Below are 27,699 nucleotides of genomic sequence, written 5' to 3'. Positions count from 1 at the left end.
TAACACAGCTAACACAGTACTACGAATAAAATCACAAAAGCGAATGAGAGCGAGCCAACCAACGTGGCGATTGCATCCTTAAATGTGGCATCTCTGTTATCGTTGCCATAGCAACAGACCATTTTCGAGCAGTGTTAATCAACTTTTTCTCGCCGGTGGCGCTAAACGCCAATTTCAACTCTCGTGGATCTAACTAGCTCCTTACATAAGGAGAGCCACGAGGGATCCAGTCGGCCGTGGCTACTACTGCCATCACATTGTAGAGTGCGTGCAAGTCGCCCCTTTTGGGCTACGACAGTAAGTATTGCAATTTAGACACAACTTCGTCCGATTCTATATTCATGGAATACCCATACTTTCGAATCCGACGGTAGGAGCTGTTGATGTGACAGGCAGAGGAGTTAGGGTCGGTCAAGAAAGTCAAGCAGTTGCCGAAGAAGTTGTTACACTAAATGCAAATTCGTGTCCTGGGCTCCGAGGCGGTGCAACTGTTTCAGGCACGCCACCTATGAGCATAGGCTGGTACCTTTTGAACCACATACCAGACGTCTCGGCAATCTTACATGTCTGGCAGTACCGGGAAGTGAACCCAGCTCTCAGAGGACGGCAGCTAATAGCGCTAACCGTAACACTAGGGAGTTGTTACACTAATCTCTTGACATTGCAGTATAAGCACGTTATCTGGCTGGATATCAGTCACCTTGACTGAATAAGGTGTATGTGCCACAGGGATATTTTATTATACTCATATACATTGACTCCTACTTTCTCTGTAAAATGTAATTTTGGATTATATTGTACATCAATCACAGCAATGCTATCTAATCCTAACGCGTTTTGATATCTCTGATTTAGATAATCTTACCTACCCAACTTCCTAGATAACTCTGCCCATTACAACACTGGTCGGTGTTTGCAGGTACTATGAGAGCAGGTGGGTTGAATGTCAACGTCGGTCATTCTCTTTTTCATTTTTTAAACATTTGTGTGAGTGCATTTATGGCTTAAGTAAATTAAAATGCACTTACTAGAACAAGGAAAGCCAGACTATCTGTTAGAATTTCCTCTGGCTTGAAGAATCACGAAGTTGCCTGCATGGTTCGGGTCTTGTAGCTGTGAGCTTTTATTAATGAGGACCACGGTCGCTTTCTTCCCAGTCCTATCCCTGATCTATCCCATCGTCGTGACAGGACAGTCTGATTCGATGTGACATAAAATTAATAGCATAATTGAATAATCACAATGCTGATGATCATGACGTATCTTGGTTATGACAGTTGATGCTACTCGATGTAGTACTCGAAGAACGTGAACAGTAGTCGGCTCAGACAGTACAGCATTGGTCTAATAAGCTCAGTTAACCGGTTCCTTCGGCTCTATCTCTGTTCAGTCCAGTGGTATTTGAAGATGCCATTGTCGGTAGATTTGCTGGCACGTAAAAGAACTGTGGGACAAAATTCCGGTACCACGGCGTCTCCGAAAACCATAAAAATAGCTAGTTGGACGTAAAACCAACAACATTATTATTACTTACCTGTGATAGTGTGACGTTAAATACTGTATAGCGGATGACCAACACATGGGTAGAATTACAATCACTATATTGGAGGCGGTAAAAATTAACATAAATTGCCACCTGTTTACATGAGCTTTGGCACGTAAATTGTCTCCTTTTTACCCGAGAGAGCGAACGTGCCTCTCTTTTATAAATACGTCACCGTAACCCTGTCTTCCTTGCCATTTGCTGACTTGGGACAGTCGGTAATATGGGCTTACGTACATAATTCGGATAAATTACAGACAAGATTAAAAATATTGGTCAGCGTTGTCTTTTGTTAAAGTTTCTACACCACTCTTAGAAAGTTCTTGACGTATGGCCTGGTACACATATCCTCCATTGCTTAGAAGCTTAACGTGTATCAGTCGATGATGTCATAACTGTTTAGTTCTTTCACCCTATCTTCATTTTTAGCGAAACACATACCATACATTGAATTGTGTACGTGTATACCCTTATATGAATACCGAAACGCTACCCGTCACTACGTTATTTACGCTGATTAACTAGTAGTAATCCGTCTCTGTGGTGTAGAGGTTAGTGTGATTAGCTACCACCCCCGGAGGTCGGGTTTCGATTCCAGGCTCTGCTACGAAAATTTGAAAAGTGGTACGAGGGCTGGAACAGGGTCCACTCAACCTCGGGAGGTCAACTGAGTAGAGAGGGGCTCGATTCCCTCCTCAGCTATCCTCGAAGTGGTTTCCCATGGTTCCCCACTTCTTCTCCAGGCAACTTAAGGCAACGGCCGCTTCCTTCTCTCTTCCTTGTCTATCCCTTCCAATCTCCCCATCCCCCACAAGAGCCCTGTTCAGCATAGCAGGTGAGGTCGCCCGGGCGAAGTTCTGGTCCTCCTTCCCAGTTGTATCCCTCGACCCAAAGTCTCACGCTCCAGGACACTGCCCTTGAGGCGGCAGAAGTGGGATCCCTCGCTTAGTCTGAGGGGGAAAAGCCAACCCTCGAGGTAAACAGATTAAGAAAGAAAGAAACTAGCAGTACCGTGTGGGATGCACTCTGGCAGATTTGAAGATTCGACGTCGTAGGCAATTTATATCACCTCAATTACGTCAAAAGAATCATTCAAATCTGAAAGTTACTTTAAGAAACTGTCTCTTCCCTGGACTTACGCTGTCGAAGTAAATTCTTCTTTACAAACAAACAAACAAACAAACAAACAAACAAACAAACAAACAAACAAAAACTCTCTTCTCTGGACACGCTGTTGAAGTAAATCCTACCTTAAGAAAAAAAAATCTAACAAAAAACAACAATCTTTTGATGGCCGGCGTTCATTATTATACTCTTTTAACACCTTACCCTCGTTATAACGCGATTTGTATATTCTTTTGCCTGTATTTTGATATAAAAGGACCGTTGATAGTTCTCTCTAGATTCTAGGAAAGCATATCGGGCTGTTCCCCATAAATATCTCATTTCCCGTTAATAGACCGACACTGACACAGGGATATCAGATTATACAAAGTAGCAACATCCATTAGCATGTCTCCATTAGGTCAATCCGGATATTTATTGCGACTACAGACTACAAAGGGAGCATGTTAACTGGGAGGGCGTACGGTGCAAAACCAATACGTTGAGAATAACACAGAAAAACAAATTGACCTAAGGAAGAAGTTTGTTGCAACTAATTAGTTGAACATATTAGTTTTTTAGTTCATACTTTGGCATTCTTTTCATTACATTTTCATTGGGAATCGAACCGGGGGCTTCACGGTAAGAGGCAGGCTCGCTGTGGGTAGAATGCTCATACTGATTCATTTAGTTTTTGGCTGGGGTTTTAAGGCCGGCTGACCTTCCTGATGCCACAAGGTTTTTCGGGTGAAAATTTCAACCCGGAAACAACTGGGATTCGAGCCTCGGACGTCCGGATAGAAAGCCAACTCCTAAACCACGTTGCTTATCACACCCCCAAATAAAAAGACAGATGATTCTTCCAATTTTTAACGTAGAATACGTCTTTTCGAAGGACCTACTTGATCTAAACCGACACACGGACGCTATCAACAGCTCTTCCGTAGTCGTTGTTAGCATAAACCATTGTTAAGTATAAATTCGCTGACCTCATGATTAATGTGAATAGTGTCAGTGATTCAGACGGTAGAGCGTTGGGTTTCTGAACCCATGCTCGTGGGTTCGATCCTGCCTCAGTCCAGTTGTATTCGAAGGCGCTGAAATAAGCCAACCCCTTGTCGGTACACGTAAAAGAACTCCTGGAGGACGTAAAACGAATATGATTAAAATGCATGTGTTTTTTAAAAGAGGAAGTTTAGGACCTTTTCTTGATTAATCCAGTCTCCAAGACCAAATGTTTGACAAGGCTTTACTTGAAAGATAAATACTTTTCCTAAACATACCCCAAACCATTAGTCCATTACTGTGTTAACGGAGCTTTTGTTCATCGGTGTGGCCATGGACCCCTATGAGAATCACACCTAGAATGTTTTCTCAACCCAAACCAAAATCGTTTCTCCAATCCTAGATTCGTCAGCATTTATGGACACCATGAGAAACGAAGAAAATGCTGCTGTCAATAGTTACCATTTCTTAACCACCCACTAAATGGTAGGCCAGAAACAAAACTCTAACACTGCCCTGATTATGGTGAGCTAGGACTGACATCAGTAGCGGTGCTAAGAAACTCACTTCCCCCCCCCCCCGCAATCATTGAAAATGGGCCCCTCGTTTCCTTGATGAGGAAAGTTGCTAGGTTATTTCGTAGTGTATGGTTGTATATTATTACAATGAAAAGCAACTACATTAATAATAATAAGTTACACCATTTAGTTTTCAAATCGGAAGGACTAAAAATAATACGCCTATATGGTATGCACACACACACACACACACACACACACACACACACACACACACACACACACATACATACACACACATACACACACACACACACACACACACACACTAGAAATGAATATTCCAATTATAGTAACCAAAACACGCTGACCGTCACAATATTAAAAAATAATATCGTCCTTAGGACCAAATAATTTACTACTATTTACAACTCAACCGTCCATTGTACGTCTACTTAGCCTACTTAGCTACACTGACTGCCGAGAGTTATAAACAGGCTCGAAACTTCAGTATTTAGAGTTTAGATAAGGAGGATGTCTTTGTTATCGCATCTTCGCCGACTGCTGGGATCTCAGAACTGGCTGATTACTTCAAAAGCCTTGTTGATTGTTGTGAGCGGCAGCAAGGGATGGCGGAAAACCCACATTATTTCAAAAATAATTACAGTACTCCTATTGACGAAAGAAGCTCTGCACTACGACGGCCTAAGTTCGGAATAACCCTCTGTAATACAAATAATACTATGTTGTGTGCTGTAGCTTTATCAATATATAAAATCACTCTTCAGCTACTGAAGTAAGAAACAGTCATGGGGGCCCTCACTAGCCATGGGCCCTCCCGCCCCGCAGGGTCTGCGGGGTTCTTATCGCCGCCACTGACTGTCATCACTGTTAAACAAACTGTCGGGTCTTAAGAGATGAAGCTTCCACGGTGTGTAGAATTATTTAGTTTATTTTCCGGATTGAACCGTGTTGTTGTTTTCTGCACATTACGCACAGTTTGCCGACGTTTCGAATACATTGCAGTATTCTTTGTCAAAGTGACTGTACGCCCCGTTGGCTGAATGGTCACCGTACTGGCCTTCGGTTCAGAGGGTCCCGGGTTCCATTCCCACCCGGGTCGGGGATTTTAATTGTTTCTGATTAATTCTTCTGGCTCGGGGACTTGGTCTATGTGTCCGTCGCAACACTCTCCTCATCATATTCAGACACCATGCCACACTACCAACCACCACAGAAACACGCAATAGTGATTACATCCCTCCATATAGGGTTGGCGTCAGGAAGGGCATCCGGCCGTAAAACAGGATCAAATCCATATGTGCGACGCAGTTCGCACCCGCGACCCCACAGGTGTGGGGAAAAAGTGGAAGAAAAAGAAGATTATTTGTCAAGGTGACTCCTACTCAGTCTCTCAGCAATCACAGAAAACATCAACACGGTTCAAGCGGAAAATAAATTAAATAAAACTGTCGGGCATTAATCACTTTAAAATTCATGAGGCTAATGATCGCGTTGTTCGGAACCCCTAAAATAAACTGCGACGATGATTTTTTATTCATTCCTGCTCCTTGGCTGATTGGTTAGTTAACATACTGGCCTTCGGTTCTAGGTTCGTTAACTGCGTATGGTCAGTTGCTCTGGCTCGGAGATTAGGTTCTTGTGTTTATCTTAATACACTTCTCTTAATGTACACACAACACGACACACTACCAACCACCACAGAATCACTTAGCATCAGTGAGAGGATCTAACCGTAAAACTTTGCTGAAATCCACATTGTGCTGACCCCAATAAATTGGGGAAACCCCAGGAAGAATGGGACAGAATAAGTGTAGTGTTTGCTGCTTTATTATCTTACTGGAGCATACGTATACTGCATAACGTGGCACTATCGTCTACTACCAAACCAAACCCCCTGGCACTACAGCCCTTGAAGGCCCTTGGCCTACCAAGCGACCGCTGCTCAGCCCGAAGGCCTGCAGATTACGAGGTGTCGTGTGGTCAGCACGACGAATCCTCTCGGTCGTTATTCTATGCTTTCTAGACCGGGGTCGCTATCTCACCGTCAGCTAGCTCCTCAATTCTAATCACGTAGGCTGAGTGGACCTCGAACCAGCCCTCAGGTCCAGGTAAAAATCCCTGACCTGGCCGGGAATCGAACCCGGGGTCTCCGGGTAAGAGGCAGGCACGCTACCCCTACACCACGGGGCAGGCTCACTACCGTCTACTACATTTTGAATATGTTAAAGTAACTTACACCATACTTCCTCAGTTACTTTTAAATGTCTAACTAGGGCCGTAAAATAAAGTGGAATAAACAGAGCGCAAACATACCGGTAATTAACGGAGAAAAATTGCTATATGGTTCTAAGGTTATGTAAACACAATTAATATGAATGCGAGACTCAGAATTATATTATTCATGTAGGTATTCAGTTTTAGCATTTAAAGATCATATGGCTTTCAGACGTGGTGGATTATAGTGTGTCCAGTTGTGTCCAGGAAATGCTAATAATTCAGTCTAAACATTTCTGAGTATTACAGAAGGCGTTGTAAATTAAAGCTCTAACCGCTTTGTTACATCAGCTAATTAATAGGCCACTAAATCCAAGCTTGTAGTTTTATGTGAATGTTTGTTGATACCTTGCTTATAGCAACGGGACCTCAAGATTTATGCGGAATCTAAACCACAGAGACTGGACATTTTAATAGACTGTATTTTAAGCATTCTGCTCTTACAAAGCAGTGTTCAAATTTCAAAAGATAATCCATGTGTTTTACTTTAAATACCAAAGTTGTATAAAATGTCTTGATCAGTACAGATCCGCGCATACTAACCACTGTTCGCCATTAGTAGGTGATAATTACTATGTTGTGTGACCTACGGAGAGGCCTGGTGCAAGTCTTGCTAGTTCTAGTTGACGCCAATGGGCGACCTGCTCTCTCTCTCTCTCTCTCTCTCTCTCTCTCTCTCTCTCTCGGCACGTAGCCTACTCCTATCGAACAACATAAAGGGGTCTGCTCAAGGCTTAACGTCCCCATCCGATGGACGGTTCATTATTAGCAGCCTCATATGTCCTCACTCTATATGAACAGTGCGGAGAAGCTTAGAATTGAATGCGGGTTTTTGGTACGCAATCTGTTAATTAGAAATTGTGGCTAGTCCCTGTTATGAATGATGTGAAAATATCGCTCATAGGGTCGGTTGGTGCATGCATTTCAGTGGGTTTGGCAGACTGATGTGCAAATGTAACTTCTGGCTCGGTGAGAAAAGCAACGGGAAACTACCTCACTCCTCATTTCCCTAGTATGCATCTTCACTGAGCTATCAATGATTGCTTTTGGTAGAGCTGTGGAGGATCAAACCAGCCTCCGGGCTGAATACCCAACATACGTTCCACTAATTCTACCCTGTCGGTCAACATTCGGATGACGATTGTTTCTCCGCCAACGGGACTCGAACCGGTTGAATACGGTGTCAGACCATAAAGGCTTGGTGCCTTAACGATCATTGCCATAGGTGGACTACCATCTATAAATCAGATACTTATAAATGTAAACCCACACTGAAGCAAGCCAATTAGACGGACGCTACTGGCTTTTTTTTCTCTCTTCAAGATACCGGTGATTCACTTTCTAATGTTAGAAACTATTTATCGTATTACTGTCATTTTTTTACCACTATTTGCTACATACTTCCTCGAAGTACTTTCAAATTTTGAAGTAAACTGTTCGTGGATTTCCAGAGTTTAAAAATATTTTATGAAATTATTAACTACGCTACACAACAGTTCCTTGTGCACCAATTTTGTGATGCTGCCATTTTAAGATTTACCTCTTTCTTTGAAAAAAAAAAACCATGGCACTACAGCACTTGAAGGGCTTTGGTCTGCCAAGCGACCGCTGCTCAGACCGAAGGCCTGCAGATTACGAGGTGTCGTGTGGTCAGCACGACGAATCCTCTCGGCCGTTATTCTTGGCTTTCTAGACCGGGGCCGCTATCTCACCGTCAGATAGCTCCTCAGTTCTAATCACGTAGGCTGAGTGGACCTCGAACCAGCCCTCAGGTCCAGATAAAAATCCCTGGTCTGGCCGGGAATCGAACCCGGGGCCACCGGGTAAGAGGCAGGCACGCTACCCCTACACCACGGGGCCGGCCTTTCTTTGAAATATAATGATTATTATTCGCATTTTGGCTTGAAAACTTTTAGTGTAATATTTTTTTCCTTCACAAAAGATAACTTTTTATGTAATTAAGACCATACTCCAATATGCAACTGACTTCAACCTCATAAGATAAGAGTAAATAAATTCAGTTTTGAGAAATAGATGACATCTTGATACAGTGTACTGAATTTCATGTAAAAATGTCCAGAATCTTACGAGGATTCTTCTGTTAGTGTCTTCTCGTCTTGTGACATCTTATCCATTCTGATGCTCTCTCTTCTAGTAACTTGGATCGGTAGAGCATCCTTGTTTACTCCTAAATCAAACGGAACTAGCTCAATATAACTCTACGTTAACACTCTTGAGTAAAATGAAATGGATAGAACACCTCGTATACGACACAGTTCATCGCGCGTGGTGGCCACAAAAGTGCATTTTTAGTCGAATGTCAGTCACATTTCACCCATGGCTATCCTTCGAGATGGTAGATTTTTGCAATCGCGATAAATGCAAAATATGACGAAACACTGTAAAAGTAAATGTATATGACGTTTAAAATACAAATACGAGTATCAGTGTGTTTCTTATTCCGCGATAAAATGCGAAATGTATGTTTCTACTAACTTACTACTAAAATGTTTTAATTCCTCCCCTGAAGGGGGAGGTGGGCCTCTTAGACGGTGACGCCGTTTCTCAGGCCGGGAGATTTGTGACGGTGAAGGAAAAATGAAATGGCGTATGGCTTTTAGTGTCGGGAATGTCCAAGGACATGTTCGGCTCGCCAGATGCAGGTCTTTTGATTCGATTCCAGTAGGCGACCTGCGCGTCATGATGAGGATGAAATGATGAAGACGACACACACACACACACACACACACACACACACACACACACACACACACACACACACACACACACACACACACACACACCCACCCAGCCCCCGTGCCAGCGAAATTAACCAATCATGGTTAAAATTCCCGACCCTCCTGGGAATCGAACCCGGGACCCCTGTGGCCAAAGGCCAGTACGCTGAACATTTAGCCATGGAGCACGGTGAAGGTGAAGGGGTTAGCGGCCGTGGCCTATACTAGGAACTGTCCCGGCATTCGCCTTAGTGCAGGAGAATGCAAAACCATTCTCAGGACAGCCGACGGTTGGGACCTTTTTTCTTTTGCTAGTTGCTTTACGTCGCACCGACACAGATAGGTCTTATGGCGACGATGGGACAGGAAAGGGCTAGGAGTGGGAAGGAAGCGGCCGTGGCCTTAATTAAGGTACAGCCCCAGCATTTGCCTGGTGTGAAAATGGGAAACCACGGAAAACCATTTTCAGGGCTGCCGACAGTGGGGTTCGAACCTACTATCTCCCGAATACTGGATACTGGCCGCACTTAAGAGACTGCAGCTATCGAGCTCGGTGCGGTTGGGACCAGCCATGTGGACCAGCCCTGTCCCGTCTCCCGAGTGCAGAGGCGTAGAGCCACGGTTGAGCTGTGGCCACCCTTCCTCTGCTCGGTTGGCCGGTCAGAGTGCAGAGCTGTTGGACCACGGACCAGTCGTGGCCACTTATGGGCCGAGTCCCACGCTGCATTTACCGACCTATATTTCTACGAAATAAGAGCAAAATACGTGTGGTCACCTGCTAAGGTAGTGGTTGTTGTTTTACGAGGAAGTATAACTAGGCAAACATACTCTATTTACATTAATCAGAGAGAATAATGGAAGAGATCCGACCCTTCGAAAAATGAAGGTATCGGCCAAAGGAAGAAAAGGACGAACGAAGGGCGTGAAATTGAAAGACACCTTAGGCCTCGGAAACCTAATATCGTCGGGGTCGGAAAAAATTAGAGTTGACCAAGTGAGGTCGGAGAGGAAAGTGAGGAGCCTGGCACAAGTAAGTGGAAGCAGTGCCAGGACTAAGCTAAAGGCCCCTTCGTCGCCAAACCACGATCCCAAGTTCGGAGCCCTGGCACCGCTTTTAGTCGCCTCTTACGACAGGCAGGGGATATCGTGGGTGTTCTACCGCTCCTACCCACAGCAGGTCACTTGCTACTAGCGTAGGTGCAGGAATACTTTTAAGCAAGTACTCTTCACGTGTCACAGATTGATGAAACGGACTGAAAGAAAACAATGTCGAAATTTATTTGTTAAACTTTCGGCGAGAGCTTGGAATTACTTCATTTCCATATTATCTTGAACAGTGATGTTTTCACCGAATGTCAGCCGAGAAAGGTAAATGGCTGGGTTGAGTGGCTCAGACGGTTAAGGCGTTGGCAGGTTCGATTCCGACTCAGTTCGGTGGCGGGTGGTATTTGCAGATGCTCAAATACGTCAGCCCTATGTCAGCAGTTTTACCGGCACGTAAAAGACCTGGGTGTGTCTGAAAACCGTAAAAGTAGTTTAGGAGACGTAAAACGAATAACAAGTCTTTAAATTGTGCATTTTATGAATAATCAGGTCTAAATCAGTTTACATGTTTCACTTTCATGGTAAAACTCTATAAAGTGCTAAACGCTGCCATTTATAATGCTAGAAAATGCTAAATTTAATTTTTAGAATGTTATTTTAAAACGCTAAAATCTACTATTTCTAGCCTATTCTTAAATGGCACTGTAATGAACCACATAGGGCAGTTATATTTCATAATTTCCCTCTTCTGTAAGAAAGGCGTACATTTCAAATGCAGTTGCGATTCTCTTTTCTACTAATTATTTCAGTGCTACGTATCAAGTAACTTCTAAGAAGAATAAATTATCCTATTATGAAGTTCGAGTGCATTGCATCCATATCGTTACAATCAGCGTTTCAAAGGCTCTATAATAGACTGTATCGTTTCTATCACCAAGAAAACGATGCGTCATTAACGACAGTTCTTATCGATTTCTGCGTTACTCGTTATGCCCAGTGACTGACTTTTCCCCTTTTTTTCCGTCTCCCTTACTCCACGGTACTAATTGCACGAGGTCTTTCTTTTAAAAGAAAAAATCGCTCGGGGTTATTCTTTTGATGTCGTGTAGTTGTGTGTAAAATCTTCTCAAGTTACATACCATTTCGAATGTAATTGGTTCTTTTAACCTCATCTGTAAGGAATTAAGAGATACACTCCAGTATACCGCTAAAACTAGTTTAACCACTATTCACTTCATTGTGTCCATTCTCAGAGAGCACCTTGATGCCTGAACTACTTTTTGAACATTTATATATATTTAAGGACCTCGTTCCTCATGAATAATTACGAATTGCATAGCTAATAATTAGGAAGATCCATCACTTTTCATTGGAGATGGAAGACGACTGTAGATCAGCAAATACATGATGTTCGACAGGACTGGAAAATGAGCTAGCAAAATTTCTCAGGAGCCAGGCATTAAAAGAAAAAATCTTACCTCTGTATTATTAACCAGGTCAATCTGTTCACCTTCAGCTATCACTACGGCTTCATTTTATTCGCTCATCCTAACTTGTCTGTACACTTTTGTTTTTACCAGCGCTATGCTGATTTTGTCGGTTCGAAATCTTATAGACTTGGGCCATTCATATTGATAATCATTAGGTGATTCATGCTATCTGTTTACATTGAGGTAAGGAGACACAGGAAACCTGAAAAACGAATTTTACTATCGAAATTTTTAAAACACCACCAAATGAAATTTGTATGTTTTTATTTCTGGTGTGAAAAGAAATCCTGGAAGCTTAGTGTTGCCCTCAGACTGGAATCGAGCTGCCACAATTAGAACATTTTGGGCGGTTACACACTTTTCCGTCGCCCTGCTGCCTGGAATTTTCCTTGCCCTGTTGTACAGAATAATGAATTCGTAAGCATTATGCAGGACATTAACATTCAGCATACACTATTGTTGACAATATACAGAATGTTAATATTTTTATCTGAAATATATTAGCTTTTTTATCTTTTAATTTTAAATTAACAATTCATAACTAATTATTAGAGAAAGGATTTTAAGGTGAAAAATATGCTCAGAAAAGGGGGGGGGGGTTCTGAAAATACATACGAAAAGGTGCAAGAAAGGTGTTGACGAAATCACGTTAAATCGGTTACATGAACTTTATCCCATTTACTGGGTTCTAACAATTAATAAACTTATTGTATTGGATTACACGCAACATGTCATGTCTTTGACAGTAAGTCACTGGCGTATTGAGCTCAGTAGATCCCTGAAGAATTCATAACGGACAATATCAGAGGATGTATGATATTTCACTCAGACTACGTATTAATACGTGGATAATAATAATAATAATAATAATAATAATAATAATAATAATAATAATAATAATGCAAGATCCTCGCTAAACTCATACAATGACAGCTGCTTTTCAGACCTGGAAGCGAAGGCGTGTGTCAGAATAGTTTGCTTAGGTTTCGACTTCGAAGCTTAATTTTCTTTATATTTGCTGTACTGGATATGCTGATTTATTGTTTCTTTGATGCTTGTCATAGATAGCAATATTTACTTCGCAAACGACACATCGAAGAATGATGCCATCAGTTTCGATAAACTGCATCTTGAATTCTTCTGAAAGTGCATGCAACTTCTTCTCCTTAACCATCCACTTGATTTTGTGTTCTGCAAAATACGATTTTATCCGAACTGGCAAAACCCTAACACGGTCAACAACAGAGTACACAGTCGATAGGTGGAACCGTTAAATTCATGCCAGTACTAACTAAACTTAGTTTAAACTTTTGCAGCATCATTGCTTAACTTTTAATTTGGCAGCTCGAGGTTGGCCATTGTTCCTGGAATATGAATTGTTGGTGGTTTTTATAAATTATATTTTAATATGTATTTATTGACTATTGTTGACTTCTGATTAAACAAAATTTTAACAATTTGTTCAGTAAGAGAAAAAAATCTGTCTTATTTTTTAAGAACACAGATAAAATGGGGGGGGGGGGAAGGTGCTGAAACATGAAATAGATGGGAAAAGGGGGCAAAATGTAGTAATCTCACAAAATGGTGCAACAAATTGTGTCTGCACCATAATACCCTTTCAGTACTAATTATGTTGGTAGAATCCATGATGTACTGGACTCTTCTACGACCAGTTGCACTGTACGAGGTCGGATACTCTTTAAAGAGTTGAATACAACTTCTTCTTCGTGCCATGCTCAGTTTCCCGGACGTTGGCGATCAGTACAGCTAATGCTTTTCAGTCTTATGCAATACGGTAGATTTTTTTTACGTCGCATCGACACAGATAGGTCTTATGGCAACATTGCGATATGAAAGTGCTGGGGGGGGGGGGAAGGAAGCGACCGTAGCAATAATTAAGGTACAGTCCCAGCATTTGCCTGGTGTGAAATTGGGAAACTACGGAAAATGTATTCAGGACTGCCTACAGTGGGGCTCGAACCCACTATCTCCCAAATGCAAACGGTACAGTTGTTCAGTGCTCCGTATATCAGTCCAATCTTTAATATTGCTAGGGCAAGATGTTCGTCTTCTCCCTCCTATTCTGTGCCCTTCAATTTGTCCTTTAACATACGTTGCAGAATCTTGTATTTTTCGCCACAAAGTATATGGCCCAAGTAGGCTATCTTTCTGCTTTTGATAGTAATCAGTAGTGTTTTACTTGTGTGGCCGTTGTGAAACCTCTTCGTTGCTTACATGTTGAACCCAGAAGAAAGAATGTGGGTGATACGGCGGAGAAATTACTCGCTGGACGATCAAGCAACAGATAGCTGTGGTTCTATTCAGCGAGAAGCTGCGTGAAGTGCCTACTTTTATGGAACGGATTCGTCTTGTGGAGCATCATTTGGCACCATTATAGACACTGCCTACAACCTGTTGAAACAATGTTAGATACGTAAAACCCCACTGATTGAGCGAAGTTGCGTCTATAAACATTTTAAAATAAGCTGTTTAAAATTTAAATTAAGAGTGTAATCAAGACGTCTTGATTAACTACTTGGTGAACTAAGATATTCTTTAGACAATTGTGATTATATTAAAATAACTGTTACTTTTGGGTAATATTCTGGAGACATCCTGTGCGTTAAAAAATACCGGTAAAATGTTGGTATTACTATATGTTTAATAATATACTTTACTCCGCGTATATTAGTATTGGTGGGTATGGATATAGGAACCTTATCGGGTGAACTCAGATGAACTCCCCGGAGTTACATATTGTTTTATTAACCTTAATTTACAATCCTTAAAATTTGTGATTATTGGTAAGAACAAGTATAGATGCCATGAGAAGTACTGGAAAGAAATAATTCTTGATAATAATTATATTATTATTATTATTATTATTATTATTATTATTATTATTATTATTATTATTATTATTATTATTAATAATTCAGCATATCTCAGGTTGAGAGTGCAATGTTTGTATTTTGTTGTGGATTCTGTACCTTGGCTATTGTTTGTTGTTATAATAATGTATGTTATTACAGGGAAGGTGGATCCTACGCCCCATACGTCGTCCTTCAACATGGGCTACCTCGTGTCCCCGTATCCGTACCCCAACGGCACAGCTGGGCCCATCCCCGTCTCTATGGTGAGTGCCTATGAAATTACTAGTGCATGTTATAGTTGATCATCCGACAGGAAGCGACCGTGGCCTCTATTAAGGTACAGCCCCGGCATTTGTCTGGTGTGAAAATGGGAACCGAAAGAAAACTATCTTCAGGGCTACCGGCAGTGGAGTTCGAACCCGCTATCTCCCGAATGCAGGTTCACTGCTACGTGACCTAAACCGCATAGCCAACTCACTTGGCATTTGGTTTAGTAAAGTGGAGGTTGACGATCCGATCATATCTTGTTTATATCTCTCTCCTTCCTCGCGTATCCCTATGTACGGGGTCCACTGTTTTGCTCCACTATTTCGGTCTGTTCCTGACATCGTCAGGTTTTGAACCAGCGTCATGCATGTCGGCCTGGATGTTACCGGTCCTCCACTTAAATGATCTTCAACGTAGTTGTATTCCATCGGGGTCTAATTGGAGAGTTGTTTTTACGGCTGAGTAGACCTGTCTTCTCATTACGTGATCGTACCAGCGGAGATGAACTTCCCACTTTTTTTTTTTTTTTTCGTAATTGGACCAACATCAACTCTTAGTCGAACGTCTGCATTTCTCACGTGGTTACAACGAGTATCAGTCTAAGAGCTCATCGAAGCATGTTCATCTCTATGGTATGAAGAGCCTGCTCGTGTGTTTTCGTCTTTAGACGTCATTCTGTCCCCTAAATGGCTGTTGGGCTGTATTTTTTTTGTTTGTTTTTTATATGCTGAGGAATCTTTTATTGCAGAGGACTTCGGTAACTCGTCTCGTCTCCACATGAGCCAAGCTGCGTTTACCCTCGCCTGGGTAACAGAAGTGGCATCGTGGTTTGAGGTGACAGTGGATCCTAAGGATTTAACATGCATGGTCTTCTGCATGTCGTGATCGTTAATTCTGGTGGTACCACTGGCCTGGGGGCCACATTCTAGGTATTAAGTCTTCTGGATTTTGAGGCGCAGTCCTTTCTCGGCCATTCTGTCCGTCCAAGTTTGCTCCTGGTGTTGGAGTTCCGCGGCTTGTTTTTTGGGCAAGTACCACATCATCTTCGTAGAGAAGGGTTCAGGGGTGCGGTGTCTGTATGCCAGCTGTTGCTGTATCCAAGCAGAGGATGAATAATAGTGAGGATAGAGCAGAGCCCTGATGTACAGTCATAGTAATACCAAAAGGTAGAGTTATTCCGGCTGGACTCTTGACCACACTAGTGGTATTGTGATATATAAGTTTTACCCAGCTTACATCGACTTTTCGGTGGTATTTGAAGGTACTCAAATACGTCAGCCTCGTGACGGTAGATTTACTAGCACGTAAAAGAACTCCTGCGGGACTAAATTCCGGCAGCTCGGCGTCTCCGAAAATCGTAGAACTAGTTAGTGGGACGTTAAGTTAAAACATTATTATTAACTTACTAATTTCTCTCGATTAGGTCTTATTGAATTTAAGGATTTACCTTGGATAACAGTTGTGCGATTCATTCTACATTATGTCCATATATGCAGCTTCCAAAACCACCAATGGTGATTATTCGGTTGGATTCAGTGGATATTGAAAGTAACCACCTGGATTTTTTTTATATGATCGGGCGTATGCTATATAAAAATTACGGCATAGACCCTATTTGAGTTTCACTTGCAAAATTATTGGAAAGAAAGACAACATGTATCATTTTCTTCCTTGTTGTTGTACTTGGTGGGTGTTGACTTTGATAACATCATATCTATTTTTACAGTGGAATTGGATGTATGCTGGTTTTATTTTGGCTGCAAGTGAGCGGCTGTTAGAAATTATTAGAACGATTATTTCCATTGATATTAATTTTCAATACCAGGTGTATTTCAAATGTTATGCTTTTTTTTTTCTGCCAGTGCTGTTATAATATATCATTTACTAAAAATGTGGAAGGCATATTCAGCCAGGTTCAAAACGTGTTTTAATTCCTTTGAATCTCTTTTTTTATCAGTAGATAGATTTTTTCACTTTATTCCCCTCTGCTATGCTCTCAGTGTTCTTGTGTGTATCAAGTGCCATCCGTAATCACCACTACACTTGTATTCATTTCGAATCCACTGCCCAGTCGAGTCATCGAATCGTTCCATACAAAATATTTTAGTATGAACTTGTGTGTGTATATGTATCCCTGCCGTACTCAATCTGTATACCAATTGAGGTATTTTAATTTCTGCACAAAATTGTATGGAAGTGTCATCGTTCGTTTGCTTTCAGTCCTTTTTCATTTTTCATTTTTTGAAACGGCAAATTGAAGCGATGGAAGAGATTTTCTGGCCAATGTTATTGCTGCAAATGATCGATCTAGTTTAAGGGCTGATATATCATATGTTAGGATGTGCTAAGTATCCATAACCCTGTTGCTGCCACCGCGTCATACGATATAAAGCGCTGAGTTTCTATTCCATTCAATCTATTTCACAGAATAATAAATAGGCTAATAATAATATAGAATCTCGACCCACCTAGTCCACTGAGTTCGAAGACCACTACCAGTCGCATTATAATTCGAAAATATCAACAGATAATGCGGACCTTGCAAATAATAGAGCATTTATATGTTAGAAATAACGTAGTTTATGTTGCATTTTTAGGGGCTACTGTCCAGTGTCGCCATATTCCTCATTACCACGAATACATTTGCGTAATTTACGTCCCACTAACCACTTTTACGATTTTCGGAGACGCCGAGGTGCCGGAAATGTTGTCCCGCAGGAGTTCTCTTACGTGCCGGTAATTCTACTGACATGAAGCTACCGAGCTCGATAGCTATAGTCGCTTAAGTGCGGCCAGTATCCAGTATTCGGGAGATGGCAGGTTCGAACCCCACTGTCGGCAGCCCTGAAGATGGTTTTCCGTGGTTTCCCATTTTCACAACAGGCAAATGCTGGGGCTGTGCCTTAATTAAGGCCACGGCCGCTTCCTTCCCACTCCCAGCCCTTCCCTGTCCTATCGTCGCCATAAGACCTATCTGTGTCGGTGCGACGTAAAGCAACTAGCAAAAAAGTACACATGAAGCTAGCATATTTTAGCATCTTAAGATTCCGCTGGACTGAGTCGGGAGCGAATCCGCCATATTGGCCTCAGAAGGGCAACGTTTTACCGTTTGTGCCACTCAACTCGGAAATTCGTGTATAAAGTATAACTGCTGTGTTGTTATAATGCCTGTTCTTGTATGTGGAACCATTCTGTTTTTGGACCGGGTTCGGGAAAACTGCTGACGATGTTAGACATTAACCTAGCATTTCCTTTTTGAGTCGATAGAACATGTGATACAATACTGACTCCAACATTAATATAAGGTTCGGATTTCTGTGACCTAAAAACTCTGGAAATATGAATGCACTTTTGCCATAAAATACCTAAATATGACCTAATAACTTGGAAATTGTCTAAAATTTGCGTAGAAGTTGCTGTAAATTGGCCACGTTTCTTTTATCCTTTCTATGTTGATGGCTTGCTGCTCTCAAAATCTTCGAAGTTCATTTTACCACGAACTATTTCGAAGGAATGAAATCCAAAATAATCTAACACAAATAAAGTCTCTTGGTATTGTCGGCTCAAAACACGCGAATAATACTTGGAGAGCGGCTAAAACTATAATAACATCACCAAAATATGCGTTTATACTGTTTTTGGGTCAAATATGACTTAATGATAAAATACAGTGAAATATGTCCGCGACTTTTACCTGCTCAACGTCGGGCTCCTTGGCTGAATGGTCAGCGTAGTGCTCTTCGGTTCAGAGGCCGCCGGGTTCGATTTCCGCCTGGGTCGGAGATTTTAACCTTGAATGGTTAATTCCCTTGTCTCGGGGACTGGGTGTTGTGCTGTCCCCGACATCCCTGCATCACCACACATAACACTACCCTTCACCACAATAGCACGCAGTTACCTACACAAGGCAGATGCCGCCCACCCTCATCAGATGGCCTGCCTTTCAAGGGCTGCACCCGGCTAGAAATAGCCACACGAAATTAAAATTACCTGCTCAACACCCAAACTCCGCAACTAGCAGCAGACCTGTGATTCTCTCGTGGCCACTCCGTGGAACACATCAGTAAGCCACATAATAGCGAGCTTCAGTTGCAAGTGCTTTTAATCGGAATATATTTTGAGGCTAACGATAACATTTAAGCTTTGTACGAAACACATTTCAAAAAGTACAATCTATCCATTTTATCATTTTACCATTGCACAATTTTCTTCTGGATGTTTTTTTGGGTTTTCTTGTCGGTTCTTGGTACGAAACCAGAGCCGACACTATTTAACCGAATGCAAGAGTCTGTACTCATCTGAAGATGGATCATGAGTGTCATTTCCCATGTGCGTAGACAAAATATGATCATTCCCCAGTGCAAACATTTTGTCTTTACGGATCTTCTTCAACAAGCATCTCCAACCCTGATCACCAGTAGATTTCACTTTCCTATAATGTCTGAATGTGAAGTTTAAATATGACATTATTTCTACAATGTTCTCCACCTTCAGTATCACTATCGTACATGTCTAACAGAACTTTTCATTGCCTTACTTTCTCGGCACTAGTTTCACCACTAATATGTATGCTCTTCTCTGGCGCCACGTTCTAGCTAGCTAGACACTTTAGTGGACAATTTCTCGACCTTTTCTGATTTGCGGAGTTCATGTCCGTCATATGACCAATAAAATTAAATTTAACTTGTGTTTGTAAACAGAGACAAGTATTTGATGCGGGAGAGACAAAATTTAGCACAGCTGATTGAAACGTACAAAGAGTGTCAATCAGTGGATGCCAGAGGATGTCTTCTAACACTCTGAAGGGTGTGCTATCTTAGCATGTAGACAGGCTGTTGTTGTAATTACGGAGATACGGTGATAATGGCTGTAAGTAATTTATGGCATAGACCCGGACATGGACTGCAGTAGTAGTTCTAACTAGCTGGCACAAACTTTTTAAATGGTTTGCAGATGTGGAGGTCTGCACTGGATTGCAACCATAACATGTGCATGTGTTTCTTAGTTTTAAAAATTGTTTACAAAGGTCTGGCGTGTTCATGTAAAATGGAACATCAGAGACCTGCTTTCAGTTTCAACTTCTGAAAATTTAAATAATGATTTTAACTAGTAAAACTAAGCTAATTAACAGTCGAAACCGGTTATAACGACTCAGAGCGGACCGCCAATTAACGGTCGTTACAGGTGATAGTCGCACAATCCGGTCTCTTTTTTCTATTGCTAAAAATGTCATATATCTAAGTTTTATGCTGCTCACTTACAGTGTATGGTTAATTAACAGAATAAAGTTAAAACTTCAAAAAACATAAGTGAAATATAAGTACAGTACTTGCAATACAGTATTTGTGGAGTGAGAATGGCAGGATTTTTTCTTCTTACGTTAACACAGTACGTACAGCAATAATATGCCAGCAAAATACAAAATAATAAGTGAGGAAAGAAGAAGCAGCAATGTAAATTGGTCTCTAATGTCGCACACGGTCTTGGCTGATAAATGGGATGTTTCTCTTTGTCCTTCCAAATTATAGAAATCGTTGAGTGATACATCCGATTTCTTTGGGATGCTGAAGTTTGTTTCCCCAGTCTAATCACCATATTATATATGAATTTTTTTAGTATTAAACACTTTTCCTTTCTTGTGAGACATCTTCACAGCGATGTTTGCCTTGACTATTTTAAGTGACAGACTGATTTGAAATCTATACTATCTACTGAAAACAAGAATTTGAAGATGATCTTTACATTGTTGTCAGCAATCCCCAAATACTTAAGAAACAAAAATAAACATCGGACGTTATTGTCGGTACATTTCTCCGACAATGTAATAAAATACGTCTTTTTATCCGATATGTCGTAATAAGCAATTATTTAAATACTACGTTTGTATATGATTTGGACGCGACTGTTAGATTTCGCCGTTATATCCAATACGTCGTTAAAAGCGATGTCGCAATAAACAATTCGACTGTCTATTGTATCTTCTAGGAGGTATCGAAGAGAAGCAATATTCAGACAACACTGAGGCAGGGTTACAATTTGTCTACCTCTCGTTTTTAATAGGTGCATAGAAAAAGCATTCGAGAGTGGGTACTGTAGACCTGTTGCGTATTTGAGGATGCATTCTCAAAATATTCGAACTTGAAATTGACAGAAAACAGTATCAAAATATCCACAAGAAATATGTAGCCGAAATAAATAATGCCAATAAAAATACAAAAATACGAAGAAAACTGCACAAAGTTTGCACTAAAATGACATCCTGGTGATTCCACAAATGCACCCAAATCCTTGATTTTTGAAGCAAATTTGGTTCAACAGTAGACAACAACTTGGATTGAACAGGAGCCTGTTGGAAACCTTAGAATTAAGCAGATGATTATGGTATGGGCAAGTGAGAAGGATGGCTCCAATTAGGACCCCAAGAGCATACTATGAAAGGTATTTTGTTGGTAAGAGGCCCAGAGGGAGGCCTCCTGATAGTTGGGAAAAGCAAATTTTCAAAGACCTTATCAAACGTGATATAACTTGGCAGCAAAAGGTAGAAAATCACCTGTGAATGGATAGGACGAACTGGAAGAGGCCCGTAAATACCTGCACCCGGCTTGCTGGAGCGGAAAATCGATGATGATGATGATGATGATGATGATGAGCGGTGTTGACAATAAAGAAGGTTGAAAAAACGGTGGTGTACTTTTGGCGCGAACGTGGTGCAGAAATTGTCTGTTAATGTACTTCATTTTTGGTGTAACTATGGTGTAAAATGTCACTTCTCCTACATTATCTTGCTGGTCTTAGAATGGTGTAAATTAATGTGAGAAAATGTATGGTGTAATTATAGTCCAGTTTTGGTTCATTTTACATTGGTGTTAAATCGGCGCATCCATTGTCGCGTTTGCACCAAATTAGCGCCACAAATACACCACATTTGCACCGGTACAAATGTTGCACCAATTTTGCACTATTATCACACTAATGTTTGGTGCAAACTCCGCCGCCAGGGGCTGATAATCAGGCAAGTCTTGGTTATAAAATAACCTGCAAGTTTGCAGTTATGTTCTAAATTAAGTGCGAGAAGTGGGGTGGGGTGTACCGGGATTTAGGGGTCCGAACTCCTTAAATGCTCAGGGGCCCGAGAATCTTGTAACCGGGCCTGGTAGCTGTATACATGATAGGGACTTAAATAAAAACGAACAGTTTTTAAATTCCCTAGCTGGGTGTCCGTATTTTGCTACGGTGAGGATGAATGTTGATTCATTTTTTGGAAGATTTTCAGATTACTTCGACGATTGGCTAGACAGTCCACAGTTGCCACTTGAGCTGTGGAATTGTCATGGAAAACGACACCGAACAAACAACGCCATTGAAGGATGGAATTCTAAGGCGAAACCGTCTGATAAAAAGACCTCACCCCTGCTTCAAGCAGTTGGTATCTTGTTCGAAAAATGAAGCTGAAACATGTGATTTTCATATAGCCAGGGTTGATATGAATCTCGAAGGTTCGAAGAGAAGAAGTAAATATTACATATTTTAGACGAACGAATCAAAAGGCCCTCAGATAAATATGAGGGAATTGGAGACATCAGTTAGATTATCTTTAAGAACAAATCTCTTACGTCATCAAACTGGCATTCTGACGAAAAATTTGTAAACTTTTTCATAGTAAAATTTATTAATGATGAAGCTTGTATATGACAAAACAATAGCTGCATTTTAAAACATGGAACTAGACCTAACTTTGTATGCTGCAAGATTGTACATGTACGACAGAGCAATAGCTGCATCTATGAAAAAGTGACTAGGCCTAACTTTTCGCGGGTTTATGGCGTTCGTGGGTCTACTGATTCCCTGACGTACATGTTTGTGCGAGGCAATATGGCAGGCACACCTCAAGATTGAGGTACTATTTTGAGAAGCGTGCATGCAGTCCCGGTGCTATGAACCTGTTTTGTACTACGTCGCGTTCATTATAGCAATATTGTATACTTGCAGGATGTTTCAAAACCAGTGGAAATTCGGATATTATGAGACTCGTCGTCCAGGTATCAAACTGGCTTGTTAAACCGTCGTCTAGAATTCGGATATTTTGAGACGACACGGTATTTGACGTTCTGATTGTAATCTGTTTTTAAAAAAACGTTGAAGCGGTAGAATTTTGCCCTGAAAGGAGTTCTCTAAGATGCCAGTAAATCTGACATGGGCTACTCGGATGTAAGCACTCTTAATTAATACAAACCAACTTCATCGGTATTCTCTTCTGCAAGCATGAAAATCTGAGGTAAACTTAATGAACTACACTGTATACCGGTAGTTTATTGATAAAAATAATTTAATATTTTCTTGGCAATCCACGAATAATGCATTTTGTTTCATAGTATTTTACAACACAGCAATCTTCGTGGGGGAATGTTTACTTTATTCTCAACAAGGCAGGCAATGGCGAGAGATTTGTTTTAATCTATTTTCCTTTCTTCTACAATTCGAAGGCTATTTACGGAAATGTTTGCCTTAGATAACTTTCTGTGGGTCAGAACAGAAATAAGACTTATCTACCCGTTTATTTTGTTCCATTTGTTGGAAAATTACCCTGGAGAGTAATGGAATATGCAGGAATTTTGTAGTGTTGAAAAAATGAGAAAGTTGGATTCCATTTGCCAAGAAGATGTCAAGTGGTTCTAAATTCAGCTGCTGCTCTTCGCTTGTCGGGATGTTGACAGTAGAGGCTTATCGAGTGCATCGTGACCCTTGCAGCACGGAACTGCTGTAGTGGATGATGTTTGGCATTCACCTCTTGTGTTTATAGAGTGACGAGAACATCGGCACATCTCAGGCCATACATCACCGTCTGGTGCTCTTTCCCAGAAAATGCTCTCTCAAATGCACCTGGCCTTATCATCATGAAATCTATTCACCAAATCTGAATATATCTGTAACCTTGGAGCTAAACTTATCTCTTCTGTTATGGTGCCCACGTTCGCGGATGCTCTTTTTTACCGCTTAAGGGAGTGAATTTCGCCTTAAATATTACCATATGTCGCATAAGAATTTCCAGCAGTGTGTCTTTTGATCAGCTGAGTAGTCATGCGTAAATTTAGCTGAATGCATTTCTTTGTCGCAGTTTGGATTTAGGAATTCTAAGTCTTGATGTCATTCGAGATAATGTTTGTTTTCCACAGTCTTGAGTTTGAATTCAACTCTTTTGTAACAAAGATCTTTCGTTTGTGCTCTGCTGTAAATTCGAGCATTGTACCTGTTTCCTTGAGGAGTCTTTCTTTTTTAAAAGCGACTGCTACTTTACTGTATAAAATATAAAAATGTATCTTTCGTGGATCAGAATAGTCGAATTATTCAGAGTCCCGATTGTGCGGCTCCTTGGCATAATGGTCAGTATAGTGCAGCGGTTTTTAAACTTTTCTTGGTTCCCGACGCACTACTGCGCCTTGCGAAATATTGCGCAATATCAGGCCTGCTGTAGGATTTCTAACGCTAGGGACGAAGTTCTGATAGATTAAGAACCCTAACGGAGAAGTATAGGAATTACTGAAATGTTCGAGAAATATGTCGGTCACCTATGCCGTATCTATACAACTTCAGTTTTCAACATCGTACCTGTGAGAGCAGGGATTCACGGGCGGGAGTGATCAGCATTAAAATAACGAACGGATGAGATTTATTTCTCTAAATAATTACGGCTGTGTTTGTGTTTCTTTCCTGTATTGCGCAATTGTGCTAAAGCAAACCACCCTATATTTACCCACTGGTTTCCAACAGTAATATCATTATTGATAAAATATTCTTAATTTTTCGGTTTCTGACACATCCTTGGAGTTATCTGTGGTTGATAAATTAGTATACTAAAATATTTAATACACATGCCTTCTTCTTCTTCTTGTCATTTGGGCCTACTGAGGACCACGGGGCTCGTTTCGACTCCTTGTATGGAAATTCTGTTTTTTCTTCGCCCAGAAAGTTTTCATCTTCTGGCTGTGTGCTTGTTTCCTTTCCTCGGTCCACTTCGGTCGGATGGTGCCTGTACTCTGTTTGCTGGTGAGAGACTCTGGAAAGACACCAACATGCCTATTTTTACGTACTCATATTTGTTTTCGGCACAGCCCGGCAATTTCGGGGCTCACCCTCTCATAGAGCCCCGGTTCGATTCCGTCGGACCGAGGATTTCAGTCACGTCTCTAATTCTTGTAGCTCGGGGATTGAGTATTCGTGTTAGTCTAACACAGGGGTTTCCAAATGGCGGCCCGCGGGCCGCATGTGGCCCGCGAAGCCATTTTTTGCGGCACGCGAGAGCACTGTAAAAAATAATGCGAAGAAAAGTCACAAACATTTTTATTAGCTCGTTCAAAAACGTATTAATTTTTATACACCTTATAGACTCAAGTCAGAACTAATACTAGTTCCTCTTTTCAAGTATTCACTTGTTCTCAACAGATTATTTGTTATTGTTAAACATTTAAAATCCAAATTTCAAGTAATAATGTTGTTATTTTTGCGTCCCACTGACTAATTTTGATGGTTTTCGGAGACACCGAGGTGTCGAAATTTTGTCCCGCAGGAGTTCTTTCACGTGCCAGTAAATCTACCTACACGAGGCTGTCGTATCTGAGCACTTTCAAGTACCACCGGACTGAGCCAGGATCGAACCTGCCTTAACCGTCTGAGCCACTCAGCCCGGCTCCAAATTTCACTCTTTTATGCAATTTTAAAATAATGTTTTAAGCAATTAAAATGATCAAACCCTCATTTCAATAGAACTATTCATATTATTTCATAATATTACGAAAATTGGCCTATTCAAGTGCGGCCCGCGAACATGACTAAGGTTTCCAAAATGGCCCTCGAGCCCTTACAAATTGGAAACCCCTGGTCTAACACATATCTTTATTTACGTATAACACATCGCACAACCACAAAAACACTCAATACATCCCTCCACATAGGATTGCCGTCAGGAAACGGGCTTAATCCACACTTAGTGTCGCTCCCTAATTGGGATAAGTAGAAAAAGAAGTATAATCGATTATGACCTGTATTACCATTCCTTTGCTGTGCATTAAGGGAACTGTGTTCCACTACTTGATCTACGTTTCTCCATTATCTTTTCCCATCTGATCTATCTTCACCACCTTTATTTTCTTCTGACCAGAAACCCACGCTTTTATATGTGCCTTTCATTTCCCTTCTTATAACTGATAGTCTTGAAGTGTCCTGCAATGGTTCCTTAAGTCTTCGAACCACTCAAATGTAGGTTTCTTTGCCGTATCATCATGGCATCAACGATTACGCGTCGGTTGAGCTATGGTGGTCAAGGGCGTGGAATTAACGTAAGTAGATGAATACGCTTGAGTGTTGCTTTTACAAGTAGGAAATAACATAATAGGAAGAGAGAGTTGGAATTCGAGAGGACATATTGGGGCAAATAGGCCTATTCAGTTATAGGACGGGGGGTAAGGGATTGGAATAAATTATCAATTATGTTAGGTACATTTCCAAGTGCTTTGAAAATGTCTAAGAAAAAGTTAGGTAAGCAACTGGTAGGGGATTTGCCACCTCGGCGACAGCCCTAAATGCAGATGATTGATCGATTGATTGATTCATTCATTCATTGAGGCTAAGAGAAAACAGCCTTTAGTGTTGTCTCCGAAAATAATTGTTCATTTTTATAAAGTTCAAAGCCTGTTAGCAGTAGTGAATATTTTAATAAAAGTTGTAAATGCACTAATTAATACCGAATAGTGGGCCGTTATATGGACCATCGCTTTGGAGCGCAGTGTACGTTTAGTCTACTAAGAATTTGTTTGGTTGCTCTGTTCTTTTCTTGGATTAGGGCTTGTCTGGTTTGAATTTTTCTTTATTTATTATTCTTGCATGAGATTTTTTCCCCCTCCCGAGCTGTAACACAATGCATCGTTGACAGGCGACCTTACTGAGGGGGCAGATTGTGTGGAGAGGAAATGCAGTATTTATTTCGACTGCCAGCTCGGTTTTAATTTCTCCAGGCTTTCTTCACAGATCAGAAAAGCTCCTTTCTTCTCCAGTCCATGGAAGGTCGCTCTCACCGCGGAGTAATGGAATAAGGGGGAAAAAAAATCTTCAATAGGGGAACGCATTGCGTAAATCTGTCAATATGTCCTCTGCGCAAGTAAGAACAGACTGTGAAAATTCAGTTGTGGATGTATTACAATTTTCTTGGCTTTATTTCGTATACGTAATCTTTTGATTTGGTTAGCAATTGCATAGTAGCACGTCCTTCATGAGCTATTGAGTTTGTTCTGGAAGTATCTCCCACCATGTGGTCACTCACACCTTTGGAGACTGTGTTGCAATGAGTACAGTGCATACGCAGGTCAGTTAATGTAACGGTCAAGCCAACAATAGTGCACTGATCGGTCAACAAGAAATCATTATTGGGTTTGCACCAAGGGCTAAATATCCGATCCTGGCTCAGTCCAGTGGTATTTGAAGATGCTTCAGGTACGTCAGCCTCGTGTCGGTAGATTTACTGGCACGTAAAAGAACTCCTGCGGAACTAAATTCCGGCACCTCGGCGTCTCCGAAAACCATAAAAGTAGTTAGTGGGACGTAAAGCCAATAACATTCTGTTCGCTCAACCCTTGCGATGGGGGGACGAAACGATCGAAAAATAAAGCAATGGCGATGTCAAGACATTTTTGAAAATAATGTTCTTTTGTTCTTCAGATATGTTAGGTATCATAAAAGCTATCTTGATAAATCTGTTAAGATTAAAATACTTCCTATTCTTCTTCATATGCCATATCAAGTCCCGTAGACGTTAGCGATCACCCTGGA

At 41.2% G+C, this 27,699-nt stretch overlaps 1 protein-coding gene across 1 annotated transcript in view; it reads left to right on the top strand.

Moving 5' to 3' along the window:
• Nucleotides 1-15,765, top strand: part of LOC136879305 (protein pangolin, isoforms A/H/I/S) — a 62,575-nt gene extending 46,810 nt beyond the window's left edge. The window contains exons 3-4 of the mRNA XM_067153125.1: nucleotides 14,773-14,898; nucleotides 15,629-15,765. Of these exons, the coding sequence (XP_067009226.1) occupies nucleotides 14,773-14,898; nucleotides 15,629-15,765 (263 nt within the window). The remainder of the gene's footprint in view (nucleotides 1-14,772; nucleotides 14,899-15,628) is intronic.
• Nucleotides 15,766-27,699: the final 11,934 nt, after the last annotated feature.

This window comes from Anabrus simplex, chromosome 8 (assembly GCF_040414725.1).
Source record: "Anabrus simplex isolate iqAnaSimp1 chromosome 8, ASM4041472v1, whole genome shotgun sequence".
In the NCBI taxonomy this organism is placed as follows: Eukaryota; Metazoa; Arthropoda; class Insecta; order Orthoptera; family Tettigoniidae; genus Anabrus; species Anabrus simplex.
The sequence above is the reverse complement of the archived record's forward strand: the minus strand, read 5'-3'. Positions and strand labels throughout refer to the sequence as shown.